At 34.7% G+C, this 16,218-nt stretch overlaps 1 protein-coding gene across 1 annotated transcript; it reads right to left on the bottom strand.

Annotated features, from left to right (window-relative positions):
• Positions 1–1,183: 1,183 nt before the first annotated feature.
• Positions 1,184–10,111, bottom strand: LOC114746069 (glucan endo-1,3-beta-glucosidase, basic isoform-like). Its single transcript, XM_028934257.1, has 4 exons — positions 9,889–10,111; positions 8,407–8,473; positions 2,634–2,686; positions 1,184–2,160 (listed from the first exon to the last, which is right to left on the bottom strand). The coding sequence occupies exons 1-4, from the start codon at positions 10,109–10,111 to the stop codon at positions 1,184–1,186; spliced, it is 1,320 nt and encodes a 439-aa protein (XP_028790090.1).
• Between the last annotated feature and the right edge of the window lie 6,107 nt (positions 10,112–16,218).

The following is a 16,218-nucleotide window of genomic DNA, read 5'->3' as shown; positions in this document are numbered from 1 at the left end:
AAATCCGTGATTTTCATACACAAATATATATATACACACATGTAAACAGATTCTTGTTTGTCATATATGATTTGCCTGTATATATTAGAATTTCAATAGTTACTGAAACGTTGAATCTCATCCTTTATATTAACATTTTCAGGTAAAGGATCTAGTAGAAATCAAGAGAAGGTTCCGATAGAGTGAGCCGTGAAGGCTTTTGTACTCTTCAAATACATGTCATGTTATATTTTTATTTGCTATAACTATAAGATTTCAATGTTTTATTTTGTTATGTCTGAAAAATATTTTGAAATTATGACATGTTTTGAATATTAAAAATACACATGATTTTTAAATGAAATATTTATGGTATTTAAGGATATAATATGTTCCATTCAGATTACAATTAATGGCATGTATTAGAAGCGAATCATTCAGAATACATACATACGTGTATATTATATATATGTATACACGTTTCCGCGTGAACGAGGGAGGATGCACAAATACGCCAAAACAGACAGACTGAGCCATCCCTGTTTCATCGTTCGGATTCCAAATCTCATTCATATCACTCATCATTTTTCTTTTTTTATTTATTCTGTCTGTCTAAAGGCTTCACACATCTCACAATTAGCTGCAAAACTTCCCCTTCTATTCTAATCACACACCGTGTTCAAGTATCAGCTTTATTTCGTCCATTATACCTTTTTAACACTTGAAAATTGAAATTTAAAATCGAAACTGAAATTCTCCACCACTACTATACTAATCTATAGATGTGATGTATAATTAACTTGCTTAACTGCCATCCATTTCATTCTTTCTTTTCACAGCATTTTTATCAATTTTTGAATATTATAATGTATATGCTTAGATGCTTGCATTATTGTAACCGAATTTATTACAACACACTTACAATTTTTTAAAGAGAAATTGAAGACATCAATTAGAACTCCAAGATACAAAAATTAACTTGCGAGGAAAACAAATATTTTATAAATTATAACGTAAGACGTATATGCTCATCATTCGAAAACGAAATCTCAGAGAGAGAGGACCATACCGTGCTTATATCATTACTCACCGTTAACTGAATATTAGTTCTTTATAGAGCAAACGTTTCAACTAAACAGTACTACCTGGCTCTTTAATATGTAAGAGCTGTTTAACTGAGTGTGTACACAAACACATATATATATTATGGGCACTCTTGTGCCCCAAAACCAAAGGGGTACTTGTTCTGTTTGTTGGGATAGAGGAGCCCAAAATGTCTCTCTGTCTCTTGTCCCACCTTCTTATTCTCATCGAACACAGCGAAAAGATATGTCTCCACAGGTTCAGGCCTCATAGGAGTAACTGTGTTAACATGAGGAATCAAATTCTGCAAGTACGTCTTAGCATTCAACTCAGTGGCATGTTCCTCACCAACGGAAGGCCACCCACTCTCCGACACACCCACTTTCACCGGTCCAATCCTCGTGCCATCCAAAGCTGCATGCAACGAATCCAACATGGCATCGAACAGATTCTGGTACCCTCTCGAGCCATCCTGAACCAACACGCTTGGTTCAGTGAACAAAGCATAATTCAGAGGTATGTCGCCTGGCCGGCTCCTACAATAGGCGAAGTAAGGGTATATATTGGCGAATAAGGGCGCTTTTGCGGACACCAAGTAGCCTATGATAGGATCGAAGTATGATCTGACGTCATCTCGGAAGCTACCCTGAGAGGGAGGATATGAGTTTCCTATGAGGGTCATGTCAATGGAGGTTGAGACCTTGATCTTCTCATGAAGGCATCTCGCACATATGGCTTGATACACATTTTGGATCGCCGGAAGGACGTGCGGGGCGTACTGTCTGTTGGCGCCGTCGACGGGGTTCACTTCATTTCCGACGGCGATGTATTTGATGTTGACGGAGGGGTAGAATTTGGAAACGCTGTTTTCAACCCATTCACGGGCGTCGTCGGCGTTCGTGGCGAGCCGGTGAAGGTCGGTGTTTGGGACGCCGAGCATGAGGTTGATGCCAGAGTCTCTGAGAGCTTCAAGAGCTTCTTGGTTGGGATCGTACAGTCTCATGAGCTTAATGTTGTTGGCTTTGTAAAGATCCACAACCTCGCGAGCAGATGGCAGATCATTGCCCAGCGTGCCATAGCAAACACCTATTTGGCCACCTGCTTTGCCGCAAATTTTTGCTTAATCAATCACTACCCGAGGAAATGGACTTCTTACCTAATTATGTCAAATACTGGATAATGTTTGTAACTTCTTCTGAGTAAGCAAGTCTTTGCTTTTAGTTAGGCCACTAATATCAATGTTGATTTCTAGCTCTAATCTAATTCTGTTTCAAAGAAAAGAGAAATTAATATGCATATATACCCCAGTAAAAACCATTATATACTTAGAACAATTTCATGAATATTGATCACTTGGCTCTATATATATATATTACAAAAGGCCAAACATACAGACTAGCTAGAATTTTCTTCGACTCTATGTAGCTTTAATTGCAACCGAGCCTGCTATGCATATGTTTATTTCTGTGCTGTCTGAGTTGCATACATACATCTATATATATATATATATATATATTGATGGTTGCAGGGAGTAATCTTACAAGAAAATAGCCTGGAAATCAGATGAGGACCTGTGATGCGAAGATTTGCTGTGAAGAGTGCTAATAGGAGCAGCAGCGAAGCCGGATCGAAGCCATGAATGTTATGTTAGTGCTAAAGATATAATATGAGTATACATATACGCACAGTGACTGAGTTGTGTCTGATCGATCTCCATTGATACAGGCCTTCTATTCTTATGGGCCATTTTCATATTTATTATGAATCACTACAAAATTTAAGCAGCGTTTACCAATTCAATGGGTTCTTATCATCTATCACGCTCTACTTTCATAATCTCTTATATCATTTTCCTTCTTAATTAGTAGTATTTCCCACCATTCATTCTCGGTCGCCAACAAGACAAGAGGTGAATACTCAAATATTGATGCATGTCTTTGTTTATTCTGTGCAGTTATTTCTCAGCATCAATTATTTTGTTATTGAAATATGACTATTCTTTTAAATTTCATTTTTTTTTAAAAAAAACCTCAAACTTTGAGTTATATATAAATAATCCTCTTAACTATATTATATAATTTTAGTAAAATAAAAGATAATACTAAATAGTAAATTAAATACTGCAATTTTTCTTTATAAATTTTGTATGAAGGTACCGACCTGATAATGGCGAGATTAAGAGAGACACTCCGCGTGCTCGTTGGGACCATTAACATATGATCGTCTTGGTTCCAAAACGACATGCATTCATCGCTTATGGTGCAAATAAAACGACAAGACGATTCAATAATGCCAGTAATATGAAGTCATCGCTTAAACGATTTATTTGCTTTTGATTCTTCTAAAATGTATTGTTTAACTAGGCTTTCTGTCCCCGTCACATAACTTAAAGTCTTGAACGTTTATTAAGTTCTGATCAAAATTCCTTAACCAAGTTTTTCAACCTAGATGGAACATATCCTGTAAGAGATACTCAAATTTATAAGATGATCAGTAGTTCAATACAAATCATTCGAACAAGGAAAAAGAAAAAAGAAAAAAAAGAGAGAGAATTCAGTTTAATCACAGCATATGCTTGAAACATCGATACCTAGATATTTCGAAAACAACATATATATTGTCCAATGCTTTTTCGTGCCACGTTGATACGCCACTGCGAAACTATCATAACGAACCTATCATTATCGATTCAGGTCAAAAAAACTCTTATCATTATCAATTACAGAATCTGCTTCCAAGAGGCAACTTGCGGACTTAGCTTCGTATTCAAGCCATATGACATGCAGTGAAGATCTGATTTTGGCCCTCTATATATAAAAGGGGCCAACTCCCTTACAAGGTAGTGCGTGCAGCGCAGCAAGGAAAACCCAGAGAAGTTGTGCATAAACGTGTTTCCGTAATGGCACGTTTGGTTCTAGGGTTAGCCGACTTCATAGATGGTGGTGATCCTCAGAGCAAACATGCTGTAGAACCTCAACCTCAATCCATTCCCAAAATACTGAATAGCGGCTCGCCACCATCTTCACCTGCTCCCCTCAACCGGCATAATCAAAAGCTTATTGGTTTAAGCAACGACACCAACATCAAATCCATGGCGATGGTAATGGAGTTCTCAAGGCTCCCAGCCTCATTAAGTGATCCCATACCAGTTACTACTCTAGGTGCTTAAAGTAACTATATTATAAATAAACACCATGTACTACTCACTTGTCAGAGAAAAGGCCCAGAAAATCTCTGCTGCGTTTGTGATAATTTATCTCAGCAAGTGCTTCTGGGTAACTAAGTTAATGATATTCTCTACTAGCTAAACTGATCTTTCAGTAACTTGTACCTTATTTAGTACTCCTCCGTTCCTTATTATAAGAGACATTTGATGCTTATGGCATGTTCTTATATATAAGAGACACTTAAAAGTTGTCTCTACTTTTTTGTGTTGATTTCCTATTTTACCCATATTTATTATCTCCAACTCACACTCTCTCTCCTTCCCACTTCTCTTCTCTTTCTTTTAATAATTTAATTGTTTTCTCTCATGCTCTCTCTCCTTATTAATGAGGGTATTTTTGGAAAAAAGTATACTTTTTACATATTAACTGTTCTTAACCAATTTTAACTGTTTTTTTTGATCAACGTACTTCGGTTATTTGTCTCTTATAATAAGGAACGGAGGAGTACCATTTTATATTTATCTTTAGACTTCCCTCCTCCAGTTCTGAAAACTTGGGAGTTTGAGAAGAGAAAAGAACGATGAGCAGAAAGAGTTCTTGCCATATATCCTCTCCCGAATACCACCTCCAGTTTCATATATCATAATCTGTTGTCTATTTTGATTTAGTCAGCATTTACGATAAAATTATTCACATACAAAAGGTTTTCAATATTTGTCGATAAAGCATCATATGGCTGAACGATTTGTTCTGGGAAGTGCAGTTAAAAGCCCCCAATACTTGAGAATGAATTTCCTCTCATCAACCAAGTTTTACATGGCAACAAACAAGAGTGATATGTTAGATCTCCAACCTCGATTTGAGAGGGTAACATTTTCAATCTCTCCACCGGTGGCCACAGTTTGGGCTGCAGCAAACAAAAAAGTGTCATACCTTCTTCCCCTCTGGCCGTCGCCTGCATAAATTCAGAAACTTGTTAAACCAAAGTACTTCTACATTCGTGTTTTGAATCTGCAGAATCAAACAAAATATTGCATTACTCCGACTTCTGTCTAACACGACAAGCTTATGGGCATTGGCGGTACTGGAACAAATCTTTTGTAGCTCCCTTCAACTAATTAGAAGCCAAACTCTATAAAGAAAAGTGAAAATCAGAGTCAATGCCATAGAAAAAGATGGCCAAACCAGTGTACCTAAAGCATGTTGTGTTCTAAAAATAAGTAAATCACCCTAAATCATATTTCATCCATTTTACCTGTATCATGCAAATAGACACCGTAACAACACCCCTCAGATTTTGACATATATGCTCTTTTTATATGCTATTGTCTTCCTACGTCATTTGAGAATCAAATTCAACTGCAAATAAAAACCATGTTCTTATCGGTTATAATAGATTTTAAATCATACGTGGGTGTGCGCCCTTAATTTTAATTTATAATACGTACATTTGATTATTACTGATTTGACTACTGTCCAACAACTACTAAATTGTAAAGTAGTGCTTTTATCAGTTCAATAAATGAACAGTCATGACATCGTATCATCCCACTTCCGACTAATTAAGTATAATGTTATTAAAAACGCTATTTCAATGTCAGGAAAATTTTAGCATAGTCTGTATCTTCAGGCTTAGCTTTGAGTTACAGTTATTTCTGTCCAAACCTGAGCAATGTTGTGTGTTTCCACAACCGAAAAAGACCTAAATAACAGTTCTCCCTCCACTCCACAATCTGCTTTTCCCAACTTTAGGTTAGACCATATAGTGCTAATATTAAGGAAGTTATCAGCTTCATGCTGTTCCCAAGAGCAGATTCATGATTGACCACAATTGTTATATTTTTTTTCTTAGGATAATATATTTTTTATTTAAAATAAATACTATAATGATATATTTTATGGGTGATACTAAAATATGAAAGATATTATAAGAGTATAATGGTCTAAAAATTTAGTTTCCCTCTAAAAACTCTCAATTTAAAAGGAGTTAAAATGGAGGGAGGTAGGGTGGAAGGAAAGAGAACATTTTGACTTCCCCTCTTCTTAAAATTTTTAACTAAATAAGAGGAGGGATTCATTTTTCCCTTCCATCCCCCACCCTTCCCTCCAACCAAGCAAGAGATGAACTTCTAAGAATCTGGACCGTTCCTTCCTCCCCTGAGGGAACGCATCCGAAGCTTATTATTAATGGCCAGTGGCTATTTTCACATTAATGTGCAATAATGTACTAGCTCTGATCTTTAATATAAAATCTTATTTAATTTTTATTTTGATCCTAAATATGAGACCTCAATCCATTTTGTCTCTCATATTTATACATTTTTCCCAATATAGTCATTTTAACAATAATAGTTTATGGCTAATATATTTGATTAATAAGTACTACCTCCGGTCTAATTATAAAAGCTAGTTGACTAATTTGAGAAAATTAAAGAAATAAATTGAGTTAGTTATTTATCCTAAATAAGTGTTATCTTTTCTAAAATATCCTTACTAATAAAGTGTATTGGCTAGAACTATTATTGTTGGAAGGACTACTTTGGGAAAAAATATATATAAATATGAGAGACAAAGTAGATTGAGTCTTATATTTAGAACCAAAATAAAAGTTAAAAAATATCTTATATTAAGGACCGGAGGTAGTATATTTTAAGAAAGACAACACTTATTTATTACAAATAACTAACTTAACTTCTTTTTGTAATCTTCTTAAATCAGTCAACTAGCTTTTATAAATAAAACCGAAAGTAGTAGCGTTCTATGTTTACCAAGTCAACGTGGGAAGTCATGTCTCATTGTCTCTCACTTCAATTATCAATTACTACCTCTAGTTCTAATTATAAGAGCTAATTAACTAATTTGAGGAGATTAAGAAAATAAGTTAAGTTAGTTATTTGTAATAAATAGATGTTATCTTTCCAAAAATATCTTTGTTAATCAAGTGTATTGGTTAGAACTATCATTGTTAAAAAGACTAACTTGAAAAAAAAATCTAATTATGATAGACAAAATAGATTAGAGTCTTATATTTAAAATAAAAATAAAAATCAAACCACCTACTTTCAAAATATCTTATATTTTTCTTGTTTGATTTCACTTGGTAAGTTGTCAGGGTAGGTATCATGTGTCACTCGAAATGTTATGCTTTCCGCCCCTTCACTATTAATCCTGCCATGTCCTATATCCTACTGATGTGGCCATAGGTCCAATAAACTCATAAATACTTTAAGTAAGTTAGTTCCAAGTAAACGATACTTGACCCCAAAAAAAAAAACAAGTAAACGATACAAATGAATGCATATTCTGCGTAAAAAATTAGCTAGAGATCGGTATTGATAAATGATAATCTCATCAAATTATTTTAAATTAAGACTCAACTTTTTTCACTTTCTACGACCCTAAGATTTTGATGTCCTTTCTTCGAAAATGATTAGATCAAGTAAAATAAATAAATAAATAAATATTGCATCAGATAATGGTGAATTTTGCATTCATGCAAGTGCTGACAAACTCAAATGGGGAGATTTTACTTTTGTATTTTTTGCCAGAAGGGGAGAGTTTATTTATATTTATGATTTGTATTTACGGATTTGAACCCGTGACTTCGTGTATAAGTGGTCATAGCCTCTTTTAATTACTACCTGATGGAACTCCTTAATTATATTTTGCTTGTATAAAATTTATGGGAGTTTAGAGAAATTTTAACTGAAAATAATAGGAAAAAAATGATATTTTGAGAGTTTTAATATTGTTTTAGATATGCAATTTTTGTAGGGGCAAACTGGGCAAATTGTTTCAGACACGAGGAATAGTGGAATACTCTTGCCTTGGACCATGAATTGGAGTTGGACGGAAAGAAAGAAGAAGCGGGGACCGGATGAGGATATGAATATAATATACATATTATTCAAAAGAAAAGGGGACGTCGACACTATTAAGTCTACACTCTAGTAATCATAGTTGGCAACCCCCAGCACAAGGGTGGATCAAGTTGAATGTTGACGGAGCTTTTTCTTCTCTTCACATGGCCTGTGCATGTGGTGGTCTACTGAGGAACGCGACTGGACAATTTGTTTGTGGATTTATTCACAAACTTGATAATGGTGATGCACTCCATGCAGAGCTATGGGCGTGCCTGCTTGGGCTTAAACTTGCTTGGGACAGCGGCTATCGTCGAATTATACTGGAATCTGACTCTAGTAATGCTATGGATTTGATCTCCACCCATCCGGAAGAACACCATGCTGATTACGACATTATTAAGGAGATCCACCAGATGGTTCATTGGGACTGGGACGTTCATTTTCAGCATGTGAGTAGGGCGCATAATACGGCAGCTGACTATCTTGCAAAGGAGGGGCTTATGGCGTTTAATGGATTTCATATGGTGACTTCTGCTCCTAATGCTCTTTCGGATATTTTGCGTGCTGATCGCATAGGTATAAGCGACGGTTTGATGTGAGGATTCCTGTTAGTTATTAAAAAAAAAGGGGGGGGGGGGGACGTCGACACTTCTTGACTTCATTCTCACTTTTTCTCTCTCCTTCTCTCGGATTTTCTTGCTTTCTCTGCCAAGCCTTCCATCGCACTGGTTCGTCAATGGCGAAACAAATTTCAGAGTCTACTAAAGCGACACTTGCAACCATGAGGAGGTAAATCTTCTTCTTCTTTTGGAGATTAACCGAAGCCTAAGTCATGGAGCTTAAAAAGGAGTTTGCTCATATTATTTTTCTAGATTTGGAAATACTCGGCTCTGTTCAGAACCTGTGATTCCTGATCTTATTAGCTGAGTTTCTATACTTTCTTTGTGATTGTTGAATCAGGATTTTGAATTTGCTATGTGTTTAGGTGTCTAATACTCTTTGTTTCAGAGTAGATTCAGTTTGTGATTTTTGATTTGTTCAACTCAGATTTGTGACTAAGTTGATTAAAACTTATGGATGCTGTTTAGTATCAAGATTTAGTTTGTTTATATTAGAAGAAAAATCTGAATATGCCTTCAGAGATAATTTATTGAAGATTGTGTTAACTGATTTTCAAAGAATCTTAGCTTCTCAAGAAATCAACCTAGGACTTGCATAATTTCCTACATATTTTCTACAACCTAGAATTTTTGATAAACTCCTACTTCAGAGTCCATTACTACTACTCCCGGTCCTAATTATAAAATCTTATTTGTAGTCTACAAACAAAATGTTATAATTAGAACCGAAATAGTACTAACTAGCTAGGATGAACCTCTTATTGATATTAATTTAATCTACTAAATATTGAAGATAATATTTTTAACAATTATTAATTACTCATATGAGCACCCGTTTTCCGACATACCATTTGATTTACTAATGAAGTTCTCCCCGTTGATGAGATCCTTCACATCACATGCATAAGGCTGATCTCATGCAGCAGAGGGCCCTTTAAACAATTGAAACCTTACAACTGAATATTTAGAGGCGGATCATCATGATGAATAGTCTCCTGATTACATACCGTGCACACACTATACATCTAATAATTAAGGATCAAACCATAGTAATTAAAGGGCCAATACTAGCTAGCAGATCATACAGTTCTCATTGATTCTCTTAGTAATAAAGATAGATAGATAGATCACCATTATGAGTTAATTAGCGTTCCATTTTCAAAGTGCTTCCTTTGCCTCCATTTTTCACGGTGCTTCCGCGGCCGTTGCCATCACTTTTGTGAACAACGTTGCTGATGTTGGGTTGGCCAGTCGAATTGTAACGGTTGCCGGAAGAAGGGCCGTTGTTGTTGGTGACGTCTCCGAAATTTTGAACGCCTGATCCTGTGTTACTGAATGAGCCTTGAGTTCCAATGTTGTAGCTGCCGGCTGCCTTGCTGGGTTTAGGAGGCGACTCCATTTGATCTCAGTGATTATCTGATATTGTAGAGTTTCCTTGTTTTTCCGATGGGTTTGCTCGTCTCGCTTGCGTCGCCTGCTTTTTATGGCCAGTGGCTATTGGCACATTGGTCAACGTGCCAAGTCATGTCTTATTTCTCTCACTTCAATTATTAATGCCTTTCAAAATATCTCACCCTTTTCCTGTTTGATTTCACTTGGTAAGTTGTCGGGGTAAATATCATGTCTTCCGCCCCTTCATTATTAATCCTACCATGTCCTATATCCTATTGATGTGGCCATAAGTCTAATAAACTCATAAATGCTTTAAGTTATCCAAGTAAACGATACAAATGAATGCATATTCTGCGTATAAAATTAGCTAGAGATCAGTATTGATAATCTTATCAAATTATTTCAAATTAAGACTCAATCAAATCATTTCAAATTAAGACTCAACTTTTTTCAATTTCTACGATCCCAGGATTTTGATGTCCTTTCTTTGACTTCAAAATGAATAGTGAAAAAAACCTTGTCGTGGGGGCTCTTCAAAAAAAACTAGATTAAACTAAAATGTAGTATAGTAATCTAACCTAGGTTGATTTACAAAAGAGCCCTTTTATATTATAATTCCTAAGCTAATCTACAAGTTAACAAAGTCACCTGGTAAGGCTAAACCATCCACCTCCAATTTGATAAGTCATCTTGGAGTTCGCTAATGTAGTCTTTTTCACAACGGGTGTTTGGACTTTTGGTGCAATGAATTGCCTCAATAATGCAACGGAGCACACGCATGCTTCCTACTTTATTTGATACCCCAGAATATGCGGATCTTTTTTTTCCGGTCAAAAAAACAAATATGCGGATCATTTTTAACATATACACCACTTGGCAACGTCACTCGTTTATATTTTCATTTCTATTAATTTTTTTTAATGTTGAGGTCAATTAACTGCATCATGAGTTTAATTTGTTAACTAATAAAGCCACTCCAAAACAAATAGTTGTCTTGTAAGTTTATATGCACAAACTGAAAAGAAATTGATTCTTCCTCCAATGCCCTTAGTATAAATTCAGATTGACCAAACTTGTAAGTCCTATGGATTGAAACAACTCAGGGCTGCTTATAGGGGGCTCTCATAATAAAACGACATCATCATGGTATTAAAAAAATACAATGTGCACATTAATTATATCATTTCCCATCTTTTTTTTTAATCAGTACTGGATTACAAAGCATTATAAACAAAGTCCAACAAAAACCTAGTTTCCTATCTCAACCTCCTCCTCCCTCATAGAAGGTGGTTGATCTAGAATACAAAAGTTACTCTCCATCAAATGAGAGAGTTTGGCTAAATGATCCGCCATGGGGATCTGTTCACTGGTGGTATGAATCGGGACAACAGCCTAGTTCCTATGAAATAATAATTTAGCATCATTAACAATATCTTTAAATGGGTAATTTTCATCACAGCCTCTACAAAACAAAGACATGGCCTCAACACAATCAGTGTATATCGCTATCTTCCTATAGTCTCTGCTCCAACAAAGTTGCAATCTATGAATCATGCCAAAAAGCTCAGCAACAACTAGCAATACGGGGATAGTCTTGCCGCTAAAACCCCCTATCTATTGTTCATGATTGTTGCAAACAACACCACCACAACCACTTCTTCCATTTGGTAAGACTAAACCATCCACCTCCAATTTGATAAAGTCATCTTGGAGTTGGTTAGTGACTCAGTGTAGTCTTTTTGGCAATGAGTGTTTGGACTTTCAGTGCAATGAATTGCCTCAATAATGTAATGGAGCAAACGCATGCTTCCTACTTTATTTGATACCCCTAAATATGCGGATTTTTTAACATATACACCACTTGGCAACGTCGGTTGTTTATATTTTCATCTATTAATTTTTTTTAATGTCGAGGTCAATTAACTGCATCATGAGTTTAATTTGTTAATTAATAAAGCCACTCCAAAACAAATAGTTGTCTTGTAAGTTTATATGCAAAAACTGAAAAGAAATTAATACTTCCTCCAATGCCCTCAATATAAATCACTTGTAAAAGAATAGTTTGATCAAAAATATAAGTCACTTGAAGAGTAAATAATACTTATTTATCAATTTTGTTTTTGCAATTAATGGTTCAATGTAATTTCTTGCATTTTTTCCTCTCATCCACAACATCATTTAATATGAATAAAATTAGAAAAATAATTTTAATTTGAATCACATTTAATGAATTTAATAAAGTAGAGCTCAATAGAGTATGTGAAAATTTAAATAAAAAATAAAAAGAATGGAAGAGCCACGGTGTCCGTGTTTATAATTCATGGATAGATAATCTCAATTGTTAGAGAAAAAAAATAATGTCAATTAGTGATTATTATTATTATTAGTTTGATTGATTATATATACACTTTGGGATTAAATATTTTCATAATAGTGAGGTTAGAGGCTTATAAAAGCATCAGCTGTCGGCGGCGTCATGTAAATAAATATAATTGCCGTCACAATATATAATCCATATAATTAAGGGAAAATGACACTAAGGTCCCATACAACACAAAATACTACAAAAAGGTTTCAGAAAATTTGGTAACAATTCTGAAGTCCCAAAGGGACTTGAGTGCAATTTGGTGAATTGTAAAAAGACACCTCTGTTCCTGGTGAGATGCACCCACACTAACTGAAAGCTATCCTGTTTTTCAGTCTGAAAATCGGCACTCCATACGTAGGAAGCAAGAGGGAAAAACCCAAACTTCATTCTGCTTTTTCCCCCATTCCCATATGAAAATCTCATTCACTCCATTAATGTCAATCATTGGCAAAAATCGCTTGTGTTTTTTGTTTGGTGTGTGTTTGGTCATTCAAGTTGGGGTTTTATTACAGGTGGGTAGGGTGATTATGGGTGTTTTGTTTCTGGGTATATTGTGGGTGAGTTGAAGGTGGGCTTGCTCTGTCTGGGCATGGTTCAGGGGGAATTGATGAGAAAGATGAAGGTTGGTGTGGTTAGAAACCCTTACTGCGAAATAGGAAAATATGTAGTTAATATAGACCACGACAGTTGTCAATATAGCTCATTGACTTGTCAATAGTAACAACATTGTACGGATTTACATTAACTGATTTTTTAAATTTTTTACACAAAGGCCATGACCTTCTGTACTCTTGACTCATTGGTAGAGGCCATAAAAGAGGAAGAAGAGGCAATAAAGAAGGATGAATAGTTACACGAGACAAAAGGAAAAAAAAAATCACTTTGATCCTAGACAAATGAAGGCAAAAGAATTTTTTCGTGAATAGAAGTGACAAATTTTTTTTGTAGATGTCACAACACACAAAAATAATTAGTTTGATACTGGATACATGTAACTATATGTTTTTTTTAGTGGGTTATTAAATCAGTATAATTACATTTATATGAGTTGTAAATGAAAGTTAGCTGTGTATTACATTCTGATGCATAGTTAATTGTCATCATCCGCACCCTTCATTGTCAATATATGCTTCATCACTTGTCACTCACTGCACCATCAGTTGTCAATTAATGTGCTAATATAAATTTAAAAAAATATGATTTTCGTTACATAATGTTATACAACGTCATACAATATCACTAATTTCTCAAAACTAATCCATTTTTTTATAATGTGATAAAGAATAGTTATTAAAAGTCAATCATCACTGATATGAAGTCATAAAATCACTTGTCATGAACAACATATTCACTTGTTAATGGTTTTGCTCTGTTCTGATGTTAGTTTAGTGGCAAAAGAAGAAAAAGATGAAGGTTAGTGTGGATAGAAACTTTTAGCATGAAATGAGATATTGTGTTGTCAATCAGGCTGCGATAGTTGTCAATGTGTGCCACAACAGTTGTCAACATAGCTCCTTGACTTGTCAATGACAGTTGCATGATTCTCAATGCAGGTTTAAATTATTGATGGCGAGTACATCTAGAAAGCATCTATTTTGCTTTATTCACATAGGGGGAAAGTTTATAAATAATGGAGAAGATGATATGAGATATGTAGGAGGTAGTGTAAGAATAACAAATATAAAGGAAGGCACAAGTTCTGAAGAATTGAAGGAAATTATATCATCAATTGCTAAAAAAGAAAGTAACTTATTTCTTTTGAAATACTCAGCTGTGTATAGCTCAACAGCACCCAATGTAGAAATTAACAACCTGAGTTATCCAAAATAACAAGTAATATAACAGGAGTTAATAACAAGTGATGTAACAATTTCATAACAAATGAATGTGTGAATATTAACAATTGATATTCAAAATTTTTACAACTGAAGGTGTCATTTATTTATAATGTTAAGTAATATTTGCATTAAAATATAATTATTAAGAAGAAGGTGTTACTCAAATTTATGTTCAATTGATAAGAGACAGTGCCTTTATTAGCAAGTCATAGTGTTCTATTGGCAAGTTACAATACTACTATTGACAAGTCATAGTGCCACCATTGACAAGTTAGAATGCTATCATTGACAATTGATAATTTGCCGTGGCTCCCCCATCCATCCCAAGGAGCTGTCATTTTGTGTAAGGCACCGAGGCGCCTGATCATATTCACCGCAGCACCTAACCCTTTCAAGAAATTATTTAACGAACAACAAGCCACAGTACTACCATTAACAAGTTACAGTGCCACCATTGACAAGTCATAGTGCGACTATTAACAAGTCATAGTGCCACCATTGACAAGTTATAGTGCTACCTTGACATTTTATTAATAATGATTATATATGACAATATAATCAAAATATAATATGACAGAGTAACTGAAAATATCATATGGTACTAAAATAGGTTATATAACTTGAATTCATATTGTTGACAACTTACATCAACAAATTAATTGACAAGTCACAGTGCTCCATTGACAAGTCATAACAGGTCCAATGACAATGCAAGGTGCAGGTAATAACAACTGAAATGACAGCAGCATCTAACATGTCAAGTTACACTAAAACCATTAACAAGTGAATATTTTGTTTATGACAAGTGATTTTATGACTTCATATCAGTGATGATTGACTTTTAATAACTATTCTACATCATATTATAAAAAATTGATTAGTTTTGAGGAATTAGTGATATTGTATGACGCTGTATAACATTATATAACAAAAATCATTTTTTTAAAATTTATATCAGCACATTAATTGACAACTGATGGTACAGTGAGTGACAAGTGACAAAACATATATTGACAATAAAAGATGCGAATAATGACAAACTATGCATCAGAATGTAATACACAACTAACTTTCATTTACAACTTCATATACATGTAATTACAGTGATTTTATAACCTATTAAAAAAACATATAGTTGCATGTATCTAGTATCAAACTAATTATTTTTATGTGTTGTGACATCTACAAAAAAAAATTTATGTTACTTCTATTTATGAAAAAATTCTTTTGCCATTATTTGTCGAGGATCAAAATGGTTTTTTTTTCTTTTTTTTTCTTTTGCCTCATGTAACTACTCACCCTTCTTTGTTGCCTCTTCGTCCTCTTTTTGTGACCTTTACTAATGAGTCAAGAGTACAGAAGGTCATGGCTTTTGTGTAAAAAATTTAAAAAATCAGTTAATGTAAATCTGTACAATGTTGTTACTATTGACAAGTCAATGAACTATATTGACAACTATCGCGGTCCATATTGATAACATATTTTCCTATTTTGTAGTAAGGATTTCTAATCAGACCAACCTTCATCTTTCTCATCAATTCCCCCTGAACCACCAACGTTAAATCTCGTTCATAGCCAGACTTGCTCTCTTAGGCCTCACCTAATTCTCTTAGGTTTGATCCTGCTCCATTGTTGCGTAGCAATAGAAGCCTGCTCATGCTGCTCCATTAAGATCTAATATTCCAGATAGGAATGATTTAGCTCGACAAAGGCCTAGACAGAGCAAGCCCACCTTCAACCCACCCACAATATACCCAGAAATAGAACACCTATAATCACCCTATGCACCTATAATAAAACCCCAACTTGAATCAGCAAACACACACCAAACCAAAAACACAAGCGATTTTTGCCAATAATTAACATCAATGGAGTGGATGAGATTTTCATATGGGAATGGGGGAAGAA

This window comes from Neltuma alba, unplaced genomic scaffold (assembly GCF_004799145.2).
Source record: "Neltuma alba isolate B1F8T4 unplaced genomic scaffold, ASM479914v2 tig00004876_pilon, whole genome shotgun sequence".
Classification (NCBI taxonomy): Eukaryota; Viridiplantae; Streptophyta; class Magnoliopsida; order Fabales; family Fabaceae; genus Neltuma; species Neltuma alba.
This window is presented reverse-complemented; position numbering and strand designations above follow the sequence as displayed.

Coding starts and splice junctions, on each gene's coding strand:
- LOC114746069 (XM_028934257.1), bottom strand. CDS start 10,111: ATGGAGTCGCCTCCTAAACCCAGCAAGGCAGCCGGCAGCTACAACATT. Junction 8,474..9,888: donor AAGCACCGTGAAAAATGGAG/GCAAAGGAAGCA, acceptor TGTCGTAATCAG/CATGGTGTTCTTCCGGATGG. Junction 2,161..2,633: donor AGCAAATCTTCGCATCACAG/GTCCTCATCTGA, acceptor GCGGCAAAGCAG/GTGGCCAAATAGGTGTTTGC.